At 37.1% G+C, this 17,709-nt stretch overlaps 2 protein-coding genes across 4 annotated transcripts; both read left to right on the forward strand.

Moving 5' to 3' along the window:
• Window positions 1-98: 98 nt before the first annotated feature.
• Window positions 99-6,588, forward strand: LOC124447174 (WD repeat and FYVE domain-containing protein 2-like). 3 transcript variants are annotated; one of them, XM_046998065.1, is made up of 11 exons: window positions 99-300; window positions 409-476; window positions 1,122-1,195; window positions 1,335-1,389; window positions 2,201-2,351; window positions 2,422-2,540; window positions 3,628-3,860; window positions 4,307-4,408; window positions 4,648-4,778; window positions 5,839-5,947; window positions 6,237-6,588. In XM_046998065.1, the coding sequence occupies exons 1-11, from the start codon at window positions 149-151 to the stop codon at window positions 6,276-6,278; spliced, it is 1,236 nt and encodes a 411-aa protein (XP_046854021.1). In that variant the 5' UTR covers window positions 99-148; the 3' UTR covers window positions 6,279-6,588. The 3 variants fall into 3 exon arrangements, with proteins under 3 accessions (XP_046854021.1, XP_046854022.1, XP_046854020.1); XM_046998066.1 differs by having other exon boundaries at window positions 2,428-2,540; XM_046998064.1 differs by having other exon boundaries at window positions 2,428-2,540; window positions 6,309-6,588.
• Window positions 6,589-10,635: 4,047 nt separating this feature from the next.
• Window positions 10,636-11,958, forward strand: LOC124445127. Its single transcript, XM_046995834.1, has one exon. It carries the CDS (start codon window positions 10,636-10,638, stop codon window positions 11,956-11,958), a length of 1,323 nt encoding a protein of 440 aa, XP_046851790.1.
• Window positions 11,959-17,709: the final 5,751 nt, after the last annotated feature.

The raw sequence follows: 17,709 nt of genomic DNA on the forward strand, positions 1-17,709 counted from the left end.
AATTCATTTCGCGAATTTCCTCTCCTTACATTTCCAAAATAAGAAATATCATTGAAAAAATTAAGGAAATTCCACTCTTAAATCAGGAATCTGTAGAAATTGCAATATTGACTGAGCAGTCAAATGTTTATGTTGATATTCGACAAAAATGGCAGCAAAGATAGGGGATCCAATAGGCGAATCGTCGAAAAAGAACCCCCGGCCTGTATTGAAAACTAAACTTGAGGGATGCAGTGATGTTGTAAATCAAGCGAGATTCATTCCTCACGAAGATGCCGTAATAACAGTCTCCGATGACAGGTATACGATTGTAGAAGTAAAATAATTTATTGCCCTCGACGAATTCCTGTTTGGAATTAATAACCGTAGGCAGTTGAATCTTTAAAATATCTTATTGATGTTTATCAGAAGCATTCGTGTATGGGTCAAACGCGACAATGGTCAGTACTGGCCAAGTATATGTCACATGATGTCAGGTATATATATTATTTCATAGGGTATATGGACTATATACTAGAACATGTATATACATGAGTAACTTAGATGTGAACTTCAAAGTAATTTTTTGGCAACTTTTATGGCGAAAACTCAACAAATGATCTGTCATTTTTCACATCTGAGCACTTGGGAAGAGTATAAATTATAATTAGGTACATTATTTTGTCGTTACAAAAGAAATCTGCTGTTGCTTCATGACAGGAGACATCTATGTAATTTTACTATATTTTTTTGGGGGAGATTTGTCTGATTTAGTTGCTCTCTGACACTTTCTACCCCTTTAAATATGAAATAAACCCAGCTACAGAATTGACAATGACATGTTACCATCACTTAATGATAAAATTGTGAATTCCGCAATGTGATAAAGGTACACTATGCGAGGGCAGATTTTATTCAAGGCATGTTTGATTTGGCAGAATGATTTAATTATCAAGAGATAGTTCATTTAATGATTATGTTGCTTTCCAAAATAGCAATAAGTTTTGAATACTCATCAGAAAATTTCTGTCTTAATATTACCTATGGTCACCTGTTCCAATATAAAGTAAGGATGGATATGTAGAGTGTTAATGTTTTCTTTTGCATTAACTAAATCAGACAGGAATTATTTTTATTTTTAGATTCATGTAGTTCATTAGATTATAATAGTGAAACGAGAAGAACATTTGTCGGCCAGGACAATGGAACAATTTCGGTAGGTATTACCTTTCTGAGTTGATAACTTATTGTGTCTGCTCATATGGAAAGTAAAGTTGTATTTGTTTGAAATATTGTAAAAATTATAAAGCAATATGTGGTTAAGTTAACTCTTAATCTTGTAAAACTTTCAATAGGAATTCACTATTTCACGAGATATGAATAGATTGAGCCATTGCAAAAATTATCCAGGTGAGTGTTTAATATGTATTTTCTACTATCTAAAAAATGACAACAGTAAAAATGTTTTCTGGGGACTTGTCAAATGTATGAGGGTGAAAACTGCTGACCTATGCAGGGTGTCTCAGGAAAGTGAAATGATTCTTTACAAGCTCGCTCAGCTGCATTGTAGATACATATGTCATACAGTCAAAATAGACCTAAAGCAATTCTCTATAGCAATTTTGCTGTTTAAATGCAATATGAGGGACCGTAGCCTTATGAATATGCTTGTCATGTGTATTAAATGTGCTATAACGATCGTTCTTATGTACGTCGTTACGGCTCGTTACAGTAAGATTAAAACTGTCCAAGGAATTACCTTAATTGCTGTTTCCAAGGACTTTTTGGACAATACAATCTGAAATGAAGAACGGAAAATTGAAAATCTTTTGTTGTTTTGCATTGGAGCTTTATAAATAGCTAAAAAAAATATGAATAGTTGGAGAATGCGGTAAAAGGGAAAGGGCAACAATTGATCAATTAACACCACATCTAGAGATAGTTTCCTCTAGATAAATTATCATAAATTCAACATGAATGAATCGCAGCTAGTCTATAAAAGTTCAATTACGATTGCCCTTTTTTGAAATAAGATATTTTTGAAATCAAGAGACGATACGTCCATTTCTAAAGCACGACTCACCTCATCCTTTACATGGCAGTAAGAAAGTTAACATAAATCGAATTACTGATGAATTTGTAACAATTTATCTTGGAGGGACTTTCTATTTGTGGGTAGTGTTTATATTTGTAACATCTGTTCTCTAATTTCTGTTATTAGCTCACATGGGACGTGTAACTGGAATCTTCTTTAGTTTGGATGATGAATGGGTTCTGAGTGTTGGTCGTGATAAATCATTTCAATGGCACGAAAGCAAAAATGGAAAGAAATACAGTGAATATCAAACACAGGCTTGGTGTACTTCTTTGGAGTATCCTAACCTCTGATCTTATTTGTTTCGGAACTCAACATTTGTGTTTTTGTCGTCTTATCCTTGACAGTTTAAGATTCGACGTTCAAACGAAGCACGTTTTCGTTGGTGATTACAGTGGATTGATCAGCGTGTTGAGATTGGAAAATAAGATGATAAAGCTTAAGACTACATTGAAAGGCCACTCAGGTAAAACAACGATTCAGTTCTATGTTCAATTCTTTTTCAGACTTTTAATATTTTCTTAATGCAGTTAGATATATAACTTGTTGGTTCGAGTTGTATACTATGAGCGGCAGTAGCGGATCAACGCTCATTTGACAAAAGGGTTGCAGATTTTCCAAAGGGGGTGCATGAGAAGTTGGAATAAGAAGTTCTACCTTAACTTAGTCTTACTGTACGATTTCATAGCGTCTAATACTACGATATATTAACCGTCTACAGGGTGCTTGAATTTGTTTTTGGTGGGAGGTACGCACCACTAGAAAATCCGCCCCTGATTGGTGGGATTAATGACGTATCATATGGGGGTAAAAACTACAAGCTAACAAACGAACACCCTAGTCACACATGCCATACTAATGTTTAGGATATGAATTCGGTTATTTTTTACGATATCTAAAAACTTTAGTAACTAGTAAAGGTGATCTCAAAGTTTTTATTGTGTGCACATCCCCATCTACAAATACTGTTTTACTCATGGAAAAATTACGGCAATCTGATTAGGTGCAATTAATATTTCAAAAACACAAAATAGCGTGTGACTTTGTGAACACAAATCAGTCAACGACTTACTTACCAAAAGTATACCAGAACATAAAGATACATAAAAACCACTGCTAGTTTGCTTAAGGTTTGGCTGGATTGAGCTTCCTACAAGAAATATGATTCTAATTTCAAAATGAGAAAATTATCTGATTCTGGCTCCAATTGCATGAAATTCGGCTTGTATACGTACGACAAATATAACAACACGAAATAGTTTAATCACTGAGTAAACGTACTGATGACCAGCCATCAAGGTGAATATATTCCAGAATGCACTCACCTGTGCGGCTGGTGCAGTTTGGCATAGTTTCAACTGTCATTTGTACTGTTAATCATTAATTGGACTTCTTGCTGAATGCTTTGATGAAACCTTAGCTCACCAAGAACATGGTAGATGTTAAAATGCATACAACTGCTTCATGTTGTTGAAGTTCTCTACGAGGCTAAGTTTTACAATTCAGGGCTTTGATTTTCATTTCTCTCCTGACGGTATTTCCACTGTCACCAGGAAGTATTGGATCACTAGAGTGGGATTTTGACAGACAGCAACTGTATTCTGGAAGTTTTGATGATTCAGTCATTGTATGGGATATCGGTGGTGGGAAAGGAACCGCGCTTGAGCTACATGGACATCATTCCAAAGTTGTCGGACTGGCTTGTGTATCGCACTCAAAACGTCTCTTCTCGATAAGTAACGATGGAGTGTTAGGTATTTGGAATATGGCTACGAAACGAAAAGAGGTGAGCTAATTGTATATCCATTCAAAAGGCTTGTTCACGATCGATTCCTTCTGATTGTAAATTCCGAGTCGGCAAGCAAGATATTTTGTTTCCCTTTTTCCTCGATTCTCGTGTGAGAAGTTGTACTTAAAGTTATTGTATTCCAGAATATCAGCGGTTTGTTTGCAATCGTGATTAACATTATCGTTAAGGCATTCTGCTTGGCTCTAGGAGATTATTTGTGGAACGCACACCTCGAAAGAAAACATCTTCAATACAGAAATTTCACTAAAAAAAATTAGGCATACATCATGGTCGCATGGTGATACTTTCATATTTTCCTATCCGGGCTCAATAAATAGTCTAAAATGATGATCTCAACTACGCTTACTGATTGTTGAACGTACTTACATATGATAATGGCGAATTTGCTGTATTTTTAACAATTTGCATGTCTTCTTCCTCAGACACCTGAATGGGTGGACAGCGATTTCTGTCAGTATTGCAGAAGTCCATTCTTCTGGGCATTCAAACAAATGTGGGACCAAAAACAAATTGGCCTCAGACAGGTACGTACGTACATTTCGCCAGTGGTAGTCAGTTTGATGTAATTGCTGACTTGAACTTCCAAGACTGCTAATAGAGTTACGTTCCTACGAAACTATGAGTTGCAACACAAAGACTCCCATTTTGGAAAATGCATGCAAAATCGGGCGTAGTGGACAGTTGCAAAGCAACTCGATAATATGCTCTATTCTTACTATGAATTTGTCTGTGTTCTGATTTAGTTGTTCGTTGTTTATATTAGCACCACTGTAGGAGATGTGGAAAAGCAGTGTGTGACAAATGCAGTAAGAAACGATCGACGTTGCCGATATTAGGCTTTGAATACGAAGTACGCGTTTGTTTGACATGTTTCGAAGAAATAACTAACGAAGAGTAAGTATAAGTCACATCTAGGTTATTCAGTGGCAGATGACTAAGTACGGGGACTTAAGGCTAAGACTGAGTTGTGGACCTTTAAGGCCTTGTTCAAACGTCGAGCCACAGATTAGACATCTAACAGAAGACCCATTCGGCTAAAGTCGTGGCGTACTTTTTCACTACGCATGCGTGACTTCCCAGCAAGCTTCTTTCGCGAAATAAATATGGAACAATATTGCACGAGAATTTTTTTTACTAATAATTCACGTTTAAGCAAAAGTTTGCCGAAATTTTTTGCCAAGAGCTATCATCTTGGAGCTATCAACATAATTATTAAAACATCTATATTTTCTATTGCGATCTTGTTGAAGTATCTTGCTGGAAGGTGTGTCTGCTTAAAATTTGCTTCAGAAAAGTGGGGTTCGAACATCAAAGGTTCCGACACGAGTGGACTTTCTGTTAAGATATCTATTCTGTGGTCGAACTTTAAATGAGCCGAACGCATTTAAAACAAAAGATAATGAGGACGTTCATCTCATTTTCTTTTGTCTTCAATGCGTTCGGTGCATGTATAATTCGACATTTGAAACAGGCCTAAGTTGTATCTATCCACCCCCAAGCTCCCAATAAGTTGAATAACTGGACGACGTTTCCGTTCCTCACGCTTTTTTTGCCTTTGCATTTCTCGTCTGGTGTTGGTAACTTATAGTGTAAACAATAAAATAAATTTAAAGTTCAAACTGGGAGAGTTTGAACTTTAAATTTAACCCGCACATTTAAACAGTAGATCTTACGGTTTTCAGCATAAAAGGTCTAAAAATAAGAACATTTATCTAGTCCAGAATGGCAAGAAATAAAAACTTATTTATGTCTAGATATAACGGGCCTCTCGAAAGGGCGGGCCTGAAGGCTTCAGCAGACTTAACATACTGATTAATTAAGCCACTGTTATTCACTGTTTACAACAATTGCTGTATAGCGTTTCAGGTCATACCATTAAATTTTGCGAAAACATTATGTCGTCCAGTGATGGATATTTTTTCTTTAACTGTATGCCTCTTTATTTAATGTTTAGACGTCGACCGTTAGCTCTTTTTCACAACACCAAACAACCAGTTATTCACATGAGTATTGATTTAACCAAAGGAAGACTTGTCACGTCCGGTAACGATAGAATTGTAAAGGTACGAGCTTCAAATGTCTAGATTTCATTTCCATTTTCTTTGTGCATGTTTCCTTAAAGCACCAGCACACAATAATGGCAGTTCACAATTTAAGAATACATAAAATGTCAAAGGAAAAATAATTCACACATCAAGGTTGTTGGTGATTATAAAGTGTTTGCAATTCCTTATCGCTAACAACAATATTTCGTATTCTTCATTTTGTCTGATGAAAAACTAATGCACATTTAAATAGCGTGATTTTTGAGCCCATCAACCAAGGCGATTTCCCTGTGATTTCTTTTTGAAGATTTGGGATGTATCATCGCTTATAAATCCAGTAAAGAATTAAGAAAACGATTACAAAATGGTTTTTCTGCAGTTTGTAATTGCTACAACCGTTATCGACGTTTGGGGATCCATGAAACGGTAAAACGAAAACGTGACGTGTGATTTCACCTACACTTGACAAGTTGCTGAAATTAATAATCAATGGTTTGATGGCCTAGAAAATGTCGATTCTCATTGAAATTTATCCTACACAAAGAGCTGATAATTAATAGACAGAGACTTATTTCAAACAGCAATTATAGAAGTAGTTAAATATGTTCAAGTCATGCAAGTAAAGTTTTGATATTAAATTACAAATACTACATCATCAACCAAATATAATTGCTTCTTGTAACTTGGCTTAAACGTTTTTATATGGCGAATAATACAAGCCCTCGTCATTTGAAATCTAACCATGCTTGTTTCCATTTGGTGAGACTCGAGGATTGAATCTTACGTTGCAAAGTTATGCATCATTTCAATATTCCGAAGGTCGATAGACAGACCATCCACGACCCATTAAAGGTAAGTGGTTAAAGTAACCTTTCTATGCATATAACAAATTTACAAATAATATTATGTGTAGAAATCATATCTTTATTATATCAATTCTTAACATCTTATAACAGCATAGAGCTAACTAGAAAACTGATAACTTTTAATGTAATATGTTTTAACGTTTTTTTAAAAAATATATACATCCACGTACATGTAGCTACGTGTGTGACGTGTACGTGACGTAAAAACTAAACAAACTAGCATGTTCGGATTGGTAAATGGATATCCATACATGAACCTTTTCTTACTGTAATTCACAGGTTACCATCTAATTTCAAAATCGCAATTACGTGAAGTTGTACATGGTCGTTTTTAGTCTCATAACAAAGGTATTTCAAACTCGGTTAGCTAAAATTTAGTTAATAACACTATTTAAGTCCTCGTTTATACTATACCGGATTGCTATCGGAGCTGGATAAATTTTTTAAGTATGTAAAGGCTATAATGACGTTCAATGTCAGAAACAATTAAATGGACTAATATGCCTTTAATCGGAACAGTTACCCCTAGCAAATAAAAATGTGATGAGCGAATCCGGTAAAGTGTAAAACCAGCCTAAAAAGATTGAAATAAAAAAGATACTAATTTAATTATAATGTATAATAGTGTTCAACAGCGCACAAGAGATGCACTGCAAATGGTCCCAGTTGTAAAGGACCAATACATCACGGTTGATACACTGTAAAAACTGATTGGTTAAAATAACCATAAAAATTGGTTACCTACGATGCATTTAACCATTTACGTTTTTACAGTGTATAACCACACAATGATGTGTTTCCACGTCAAACTTCCACGTCAGACAGAACTTGAACTCCACTTACAATCTTCCAATATGTGGGTTTTTGAATGAACAAAGTCCTCTCTTCTAACTATTTTTCAAGTTTTGAACTATGCAAATATTTCAAGTCAAAATAGCCAACGATTTTAACATTTTTTTAACAACGTATTAACAAGTGACGAAACCGACCTTTCACTCCTACAATGATACTTTTCAGCAAAATTGTTATTGTTAATTTCTTTTAAAAATCAGCATGAAGCATAAAATGAGCACAAATATACTGGCACTGTAGGAGTATCGGCTGGCTTCGAAACATAAGCTTAACCTGAGCCAAAGTGCGCCATACTCAAATAAAGCCGGCGAGTCTTACATTGGGTCAGCGGTTTACCCACGAGCAAGTGTTCAAAACGAAATTTATGGCGCTCATAATGCACCGTAAACTGCTAGGTTTAAAATATCGTTTGGTACATCCATAGGCTGAAACGTTTAGATAGGTTTTTCGAGTTCGAATATTGTTATTTAAACTGGAACATAAACTCGTTGAAAATGATTTGAACAATATTTCTATTTTATTAAGGCAAGTAGGAAGGAATTAGAATTTCCCAAATTGTAGGCACGAATAGGTCGTGGGCTCGTACTTATGGTTTGTACTGCAGATATTTTGTTGAGGAGTCAAAAAACATAAATGAAGACCGATTTATGATCGAAACATGAAATACCCACCATTTATTCAGTGTAGAAAAGGCAGAAAAAGGAAATCTTTCAGCCAGTTAAACTAAAAATCCTACAAGATTTGGCAAACAGAATAAGAAATGTGGCAATTTTTTCGCATTGTGTGCTAGCTGCATGAATAAGACAGTTTTAGGCAACTGCCCGAGTCGTTTGCATACCTGTCGTGCGCTGTCGAGTCCCTGATGCATTATTATTATACATGTATTTAAAAACGAATCATGTTACTGCCAGTGTTCAAGAAAAAGTTAGTGAAAATAATGTCTCTCTGACGCACGCTTCTATACACAGATCTGCGACCAGTCGCACGAAGCGTGGATCGTAAAATTTTCAAACTTGTATAAAAGATGCTTATATTTCCCTAAGGACAAAAATTTTTTGTACACTCAGAAGCAATATTTCATTTCAGTGTTGCTCAGTCCAATTCGTAAATTAGTCTTTTTGTCGCTTTGTTTTTTCTTTTCAACTGAAAGCAGAGTTAGGGCGTATTTTGGAAAAGAGTAATGTTGTGTAATGCATGAAAGAAAGATGGAATTCACACAAATACAAAATGTTGTTGGCAATTAAAAGACAAAACTAAAGAAAGTCAGCAGTATACTTGAAGAAATGGAGGATTGTCGGGTGGTAGACGAGAAAGGTTAGTGCAAAAATCAATATGTTAAAAAAATACCTATTGATACTGTAATATTTATGCTTTAGAGAATAATAGGTAGCAATATGTTTATTCTATGCTATGTTGATCATATTAGACATTGAAAATCTGTGTAAAATAGCATGTTTGCCTTATGAGTTAGAAGACCAACGCACCCATCGAGACATGAATAAAAAGCTGTTTTGGGACATTGTTGATGTAAGAGTCCATTTTGTCATTTTGGAGAATAACGTCAAGGCCATTATAAATGTGTTAAAGAATGACTTTATCGATCCTTTCAGCACTGACTTGGACCACGATAAGTTGTACAACCTTGCCTCCGGTAGCCATTTACCAGGCTTTGGAGAAAAGCACAGCATCCAATTATGGCACTGGAGGATTCCCAGTTCCATGGTTGGCTCCCGAACTTGAACATCGATTGGATCGCGGAAGCATATCCTGACGACGTTGCCGAGCTACTTGTCGAACGTGATGACGAAAGCGATGAGGAAAGTGATGACCAAGAAGACAGCTGCAGTTCAGACGACGACGAATGATACAGCTATAGGTACTGTATGTGATTTGAATTATTTAAGAAACTACATCAAAACTAGTAGTGTTGATTTACATTTATTGTTAAGATTTATATCAAATTACAATATGTTTGCATGAAAACTAGGCTATATTGGGGGGAGGGGGGGGGTGTCTTGCGATTTGAATTATACTGCACTTCTAATTCTAAAACTGGTCCAGTATACGTCTTTTTATTATTGTTATTAATAGGTAGGTATCACGTCTGTGTTTTTATTAATAACAATAGCTAAATCTTAAAAACGTTTGATTTTGCATGAAAATGAGGTTGAATTGCGCAATATCTGGAAATAACTCTTAAAAGCAGCCTTGTCGGAGAGAATAACATGCGGATTCGTGTTCTACGCCAAAAACTGGTCTAGATAGTCCTACTCCCGTAAATTACCCGCTCAGGTGATACCTAACTCACTCACCGCCTGGACTAGACAGGTCAATTTGGTAAAGGAGTTATTTGCATAAGCGAATATGTTGTAAAGTGTCATGTCAAATTATGTAGAGTGTGACTGTGTCATATTATAGATTATAAGATATAACGGATATTAAATTGATGTAAAATAGTATAGTCATGTTAAGAGAACACTTCCTCACCGCAATGCGTCATTGCGGTAGGATGTAGGTAGAAACGGAATGGCAAAGTTGCGCGTCATATGTAAACGCCAAAAAACCACTTCCGAATAATTATACATAAATATAGCTTGCAAGCGTTGGTTCGGGAGTTCGGAAAAGTTGACGTTATTGGTGTATGAACTGGTCATACAAATTTGATGAATTAGAGTCGTATTGCAGAAGGCAATAAATTTCGAAAACGCAGTTCTAGGATTGACGGTTGTCCGTAATCTTAACAAGATCAAATTTAATCATTCCGTATCGCGAAGAACCAATGCTTGGAACGTAAAATCGTGCACAACACTGTAAATATCTTATTGAAGTGTTAAAATTATATATTCAAAATACAGTCTCATCGTTAGTGTGAAGTTTTAGAACAGTGAACCAGCACTTCGCACAGATTGTGCGTAACGTGGTCCTTCGAGCCGGATCTAGTAGCAGAATTGAAGAAGAACACAGAAATAGGATACAGGGTTGTTCACGATGTCAGAGCTGACAAGAAAGCGACAGTCGAGGAGTGGACACAAATCGTACGCCACAAAAGTTGTGAACAAAGTAAGAAGTATGGTAAACGATAAAGCGCCATTAAGGAAAGTCGAACTGGAACAAATGCGGCTTGTACTCGTACAGAAATTAGATACGATTTCGAAGTTGAACGATGAGATTCTGAGCTTGTTAGAAAAAGATGAAGATATTGCAGCAGATATTGACAGTTCATCGGAATACGGCTGCGAAGTTTTGGGCGCGTTGGCCGAAATCAACGAAGCGCTTAGCACGATAGAGACAAACAAGCGAAATGAGGAACTCGCCAACACATCGGCAAGTACGTTATCCAGTGGAGCACGCTGTAGAGTAAAGCTGCCTAAACTGGAGGTGAAAAAGTTCTCGGGCAAGATACAAGATTGGCGTGAATTCTGGGACTCTTTTGAAAGTTCAATTCACAACAACGACGGATTGTCTGAGGTCGACAAATTCACCTATCTGAGGGGACTGGTGGAGGAGCCGGCCAAGTCAGCAATTTCGGGATTTGCTCTGACTTCGATCAACTATGCAGAAGCCCTGAAGGTGTTAGAACGGAGATACGGGAACAAAGTGATGGTGCAAAGGGCACATGTAAATGATATGATGAACCTAAAGCCCGTGTACAACGAGAATGATACGACGAGGTTGCGCAAGTTCTTTGACGCCGTGGAAACGAATTATCGAGGACTCGAGGCGCTCGGTGTAAAGGAGGAGACGTGTTGCGAGATAGTCGTGCCCAATCTTCTAACAAAAATACCGGACGCATTAAAACTGACGATTACCAGGGGAAGAGACTACTTACAGTGGGGAATGAAAGACTTTGTCGACGCGTTGCAAGTCGAAGTGGAGCTGCGGGAATGCCACAAATTAGCAGTTGCGGAGAAGGACGAAGATCAACGAAGAAGACGACGGCAACCAGGAACAGCTAGCGGATTGTTTGCCAGCCGCAACAATCGATTGTTTTGTGCTTTCTGCTGTGGGGAGCACAAACACGAAGAGTGCAAGAAGATAACAGGACGGACAGAACGTATGCAACTTCTTCGTAAGTTTAAAAGATGTTTTATTTGTCTAAATAAAGGTCATTTAGCTAAAGATTGTCGTGCACGTACTAAATGTATTGTATGTGGAGAGGGTCATCATGTGTCTATATGTGACAAAGGAAAGAATGATGAAAAACAGAGTGGCAGCGCAGAGAAAACAGAGCATGTAAATGTGAGTAACGTAAATGTGAGTACAAAGACTAGGGTAGCCTTGCAGACGGCGCAAGGAATTCTTGTAGGTTAGAATAGGAAGAGAGTGCGAGTGCTTTTTGACTTGGGAAGTCAGAAGTCTTTCGTGACAAACAGGGCAAAACAAGATGCGAAGCTTAATGTAGCAAGGCGGGAATGGCTAGAGGTCAACACTTTTGGTGGTGGAACAAATGAAGGTACGATGACAGAGGTCGTCAATTGTGAGATCGCATCACTTAGGGGTAATTGCAAAATTCGTTTAGAGGCATTAGTGGTTCCACATATTTGTACGGTAAAAAATGAGCATATTGAGATGGATAAGGAGCAGTATTCTCATTTGAAAAATTTGTTTTTGTCAGATGTAAGTTTGAAGCAGGAGATGTTAGAAGTGGATGTTTTGATAGGAGCAGATAACCTTTGGGCTTTTCAGAAAGGAGAAATAATTAGGGGCAAAAAGGATGAGCCAGTTGCGATTGACATTGTTTAGGATGGGTTGTAAGCGGTCCACTGAAAGGGAGCTCGAAAATCAAAAATGCACATGTTAATTTAGTTTCGCAGACTGCAACGGAAAATACAAACAGCATAGGCAGGCAGGTGAACAAGTTGTGGGATTTAGAAACACTTGGGGTCAGGGAAGCTGACGATGTGCACGAAGCCTTGTTAGATAAAATTGAGTGCTAAAGTGCTCTTATTTCGAAAATTTTTACACTTCAAAGCACGTTGATAACACTAAGGAACAACTGTCAAGATATAAACAAAATGGAAAATGCAGTAATGGCAATATGGCACCATAATAGGTCATCTGATGAAGACCCCCACCATGAGCTTTGTCCTACAGGTGAAACAAGCTGGTGCGGTTTTCAAGAGATTTGGCAAAAGGCACATCTGCATATTGTCATGAGCATCCCCTTCCAGAAGCTGTTGCAGATTGTATCTTCCCAGTTTTCAAAGACCTGAGCAAAAAACAGCTCTTGTCTTCTTGTTTGCATGGTAGTACACAGAACCAAAACGAGGCGTTCAATGCATTAATCTGGCAACGTGCCTCTAAGCAAACTCATTCAAATCTCTCAACAGTTGAGTTAGCAACATACTTAGCTGTTGGCTGTTTCAATGATGGTGCAAAAACCATTGTAAATGTCCTGGAAGGTCTAGGAATAAAAGCTGGGACACATACTAAGAAAGCTTGTCGGAAACAAGATTTTACTCGTCTCCATCACTCTCCCCAAAAAGCCTCTGACCGTCAGAAAAAAAGAAGAAAACAGATAAGACAAAGAAAAAAAGGTTATATCGAAGACCTTATAACAAAGGAAGGAACAATGTATGAAGCTGGAGCATTTTAAGCCTTTAAACTTTATCATGCAATCTATTGCAAACTTTGTAAGCTGTTTTCTCTTTTTCATATTTTTCTATTATTTCCGAATTTGTTTTTGTAATATTTCATGAACAATTCAAGCTATTAAGCTGAAATTTTCAATAAATGTTTAAAATTATATGTATTGTGCAGGGAACTAAAATATATTAGATTTGCTTTTTCATTGCTAAGTTATAGATGATTTGCTTTTGCAAAGTGCTGCGAAAAAATGCACTATATATTTGCATGTAAATAACTTTTGCATGCTTTGTTTTATGTGGACAATTCTAGTTCCCTGCATAGCTAATGTATTTATGATTATAACTTCTTAATTTCAAGCAACCAATTGAATTATGTTTAGATTTATAAGTTTTACTGTAGTACCGAGGATATGAAAATATGGCTATGTTTGTTGTATAATTTAGGATATTTCATTTATATTTTTTATTGCATGCCAGATTTTATAAGTTCCCATGCAGAGTTTTATGTGTGCCAAAATTATAATTAAATTAGGGTGTATATACTTAACACTTCCTAAGTATTTTCTCTCTTAATTAATTCATGTTGTAGTAGTGCACGTAAGTCACGAAATGTAAACATATAAATAGACTCAAATTTGTAATAGTCGAAAAGATTGTGTAGATTGTTCATTGCTAATAAACTCCATAAAACAAACCGAATCAGAGTGCAGATCAATTTTCTGGACGAACTCAGTGAATTCTGCGACAATGTTGTTTAAGTTATTACTCATATCCTAGTAATGCATTGAAAGCCATATTTTTTGAGGTTATTGTTAAGAATAAAATGCTTCATGCCTAAAAGTTTGGTTTCATATGGTTAAATTATTCATTTTTATTTTGCGTATCAAATTTACCTATTTTTTCCTATTGATCCACCTGAATGGGCATAAGTAATCTGTTAAATTACCGTGGAAGCAAGGTCATGGGCATTTACCAAGTAACTATGCCTATAGTTTAGCACGCATGAAAGGGCAAATTAAGCGTTTGTCAAATAAGCCTGATTTGTTAAAGGAATATAAAATTATTAGGGATCAACTAAAAATGGCAGTCATTGAAAGGGTTGACAAGTCAGAACCGGGGATGAATGTTCATTATCTTCCCCATCAAGCGGTGATACGTAAAGCCAGAACAACTAAGCTAAGAATAGTGTATGATGCATCATCAAAGGAGGGTAAGAAAGGGACTTCCTTGAATGACTTTCTTCATGTAGGACCATCATTAACACCGTTGTTGTTTGATATATTAATCAGATTTAGGGAGAACAGAGTGGCCTTGGTAGGAGACATAGAGAAAGCATTTTTGAACGTAGAAGTAGACAAAGCAGACAGGGACTATTTAAGATTTCAGTGGGTTAGAGATGCGACTAATGCTAATTTAGAGGTTGTTGTTTACAGGTTTTGTAGAGTAGTGTTTGGATTAAATGCTTCGCCATTTTTACTGAACGCCACGCTCAGGCATCACATAGCGCAATATGCAGAATCACATCCAGTGCTTGCTCAAAAATTGAATGAAGGATTTTACGTTGATGACTTAGTTTCGGGGGGCAAAAGCGCACACGAAACCATCGATTTTTATGAAAAGGCCAAATTTAGAATGTCTCAAGGCGAGTTTAAATTAAGGAAATGGATGACAAATGACGCAAACGTGCGAGCGCATATAGAACAGCGTTAATGCGTGAATAATGTCTTGCAGGCGACAGATCCAGACGATGAAACATTCACACAATGGAGTTTGGGAATCCAAAATAACGATTACGCAAAAGTTTTAGGTATAAACTGGGATTGCGACAATGATCTGTTCACGTTCGACCTGCAAAAGTTTGTAGGAGACTTGGGTGACAAGAAGTTAAACAAAACCTGCTGAGCGCACTAGCAAAGATATTTGATCCGCTAGGATTAATTAGCTGCGTAATAGTTTTGATCAAAATCTTGTTTCAGCAGCTGTGCGTAGAAAAGATTGATTGGGATGACGAGATAAGCACAAAGTACGCCGGTCTATACACTGAATGGATTGAAGATCTAAACCGTGTTAAGACTATTAAGCTAAGTACATGCATCTATAGTGGTGTGAAGGGCAAAATTCAATCTTGTGAACTTCACGGGTTTGGTGATGCAAGTGAGAAAGCGTATTGCGTGCTAGTATATTTTGTTTGTCGCACGAGTGTTGGAGTCTTTGTGAAATTGTTAACAGCAAAAACTAGAGTTGCGCCGCTGAAAAAGAACTAATGTCTGCACTGATGTTAGCAAAGTTAATGGAATCTGTGCGGAAAGCTTTAGTAGGCCAAGTAGGGAAAATAGAAGCAAGGTACTGGTTAGATAGTATTACAGCATTATATTGGATTCAGAATCGCGGGTGAGTGGAAACAGTTTGTTAGACATAGAGTAAATTGAAATCTTAGCAATAACACAGAAGGAGAAGTGGGGACATTGTCCAGGAATGGAAAATCCCGCTGATTTAGGAAGCAGGGGAGTGTTTGCGTCGAAGATACAAGAGCAATCACTTTGGTGGACAGGACCAAGGTGGCTGAGTAGCGTAGAAAGAGAATGGTCGCAATCAGAGGTAGGCGTAACTGAGGAGAGTAAAGAAGAAGAAAAGCGAACGGCACTATTTGTAGTAGCTACTAACGAAGAAATAGATATTTAGAACGTGATCTCTATAGAGAGGTACAGTAGGGTTGAGAAGTTATTCCGGGTAACGGCATGGGTCACACGATTTGTTAGGAATTTGATCGCTAGGATCAAAGGGAAACATGAAGATTTAACCTTCACGGAATTAGGGAGTCAGGAGATAAGTAAAGCAGAAAAACTTTGGTTGAAGGCTTCACAAGACAGGCTAAAGAAGGAGGATAAGTTCAAGCAGTTAGAGGTACAACTCAAGGTAGTAGAAGATGAGGGGCTACTAAAATGTCAGGGTAGGCTAGCGGAATCAGACTTGGAAGAGGAAACGAAGTTTCCAATCTTATTACCAAAGGAAGGTAGATTGACGAAATTAATAGTTGAGCATTGCCACAAAAAGTTACATCATAGCGGAGTTAGGGCAACTTTAGCAGAGATAAGGTCAAGGTTCTGGATTCCAGAAGGCAGACAGAAGGTAAAATCAATTCTCAACAAATGTGTCGTGTGTAAGAAATTAGAGGGTAAACCATATAATCGACCTAACGAAGCAAACCTTCCGGCATTCAGAGTAGAGCAAGCGGAACCATTTTCGAAGACAGGGGTAGATTTTGCTGGACCACTATTTGTGAAGAATACATCAGGGGGGACAGACAAAGTATACATTGCATTGTTTTCCTGTTGCGTAAGTAGGGCCATGCATTTAGACTTAGTTAAAGATTTGTCTGCGGATGAGTTCATGAGATGCCTTAGACGATTTTCAGCTAGAAGGGGACCCCCATCATTAATGGTATCAAACAATGCAAAAACAATCAAAGCATTGAAGTTTATCGAAAAATCCAGGTACTATATTATATGTTTTTGCGTACAATTTTATTACTCTACGCTTATCTTGTTAAATATGTGGAGCAATGTAACACAAATTTTAATTTTTGGTCATTCATTTGTTCGCCGCCTACAGGAGGATTTAGATAAACATTTTGACCCGCGGGCATAACAAAATTTTAACTTAGCTTCGTCGGGCTGCGTCTCTCTACATGGTATTGGAGGTCGTACAGTTGATAAAGTTTTTCAATATGACTTACTATTTATTAAAAACCAATTTCCAGACATAGTTATTTTGGAATTAGGGACAAATGACTTGTCAGAGTTGTCTCCCGAGACAGCAGGCTCTCGTTTGGAGGAATTAGGTTTGTTTTTAAAGAATGATCTTAATGTGAGGACAGTAGTTTTGTGTCAGGTGATTAACAGGAACAACAGTCACTCGCAAACTCCTGATTTTGCATTTAACAAGAAAGCGGCAGTTTTACGTCAATATTTGTCTGTTGTTCTAGATAAAATACCTGGCATTTTTCTTTATGAGCATCGTGCATTCAGTAAAGTTGGCCACATTTTATTGTCCTGTGATGGTGTTCATTGTACGGGATTTATTTGTTGTCTGGGATTTATTTGTTGTTTGGAGTACATAGTTTGCTTTTACCAACTTGATTATTTTCCGAGTAGGAAATTTTTATATCCCGAGACTCCACGGGATTATTTGTCTTTGCGCTGTACACACGGTTATGGCAAGTGTATCTCCTGTTAGGAATTCAGCAATTCTCCTTCAACTCCAGGCGACCATTCAAGACTTATAGCTTGTTTCTTATATTGTTCTTTATTTTTGTTTATGTTGTCTTTCATTTGTCTCTGTCTTGTTTTGTCAGTAACAGAGTATGGTTTTCATAAAATGTTTAAGCTGCTTCGTCTGGTTTCAATAAACAGGGGGCTAGTCACCGTTTTTGTACTTTTGCCCATTTATATCGGCTACCTTTGTTGTATGCCAT

Source organism: Xenia sp. Carnegie-2017, unplaced genomic scaffold, assembly GCF_021976095.1.
Source record: "Xenia sp. Carnegie-2017 unplaced genomic scaffold, XeniaSp_v1 HiC_scaffold_22, whole genome shotgun sequence".
NCBI classification, from domain to species: domain Eukaryota; kingdom Metazoa; phylum Cnidaria; class Anthozoa; order Malacalcyonacea; family Xeniidae; genus Xenia; species Xenia sp. Carnegie-2017.

What these genes read in the sequence shown, in the direction of transcription:
- LOC124445127 (XM_046995834.1), top strand. Translation starts at nt 10,636, where the DNA reads ATGTCAGAGCTGACAAGAAAGCGACAGTCGAGGAGTGGACACAAATCG.
- LOC124447174 (XM_046998064.1), top strand. Translation starts at nt 149, where the DNA reads ATGGCAGCAAAGATAGGGGATCCAATAGGCGAATCGTCGAAAAAGAAC. An exon ending in TATATGTCACATGATGTCAG is followed by an intron (nt 477 to 1,121) that starts GTATATATATTA and finishes TTTTATTTTTAG; the next exon opens with ATTCATGTAGTTCATTAGAT. An exon ending in TACATTGAAAGGCCACTCAG is followed by an intron (nt 2,541 to 3,627) that starts GTAAAACAACGA and finishes CACTGTCACCAG; the next exon opens with GAAGTATTGGATCACTAGAG.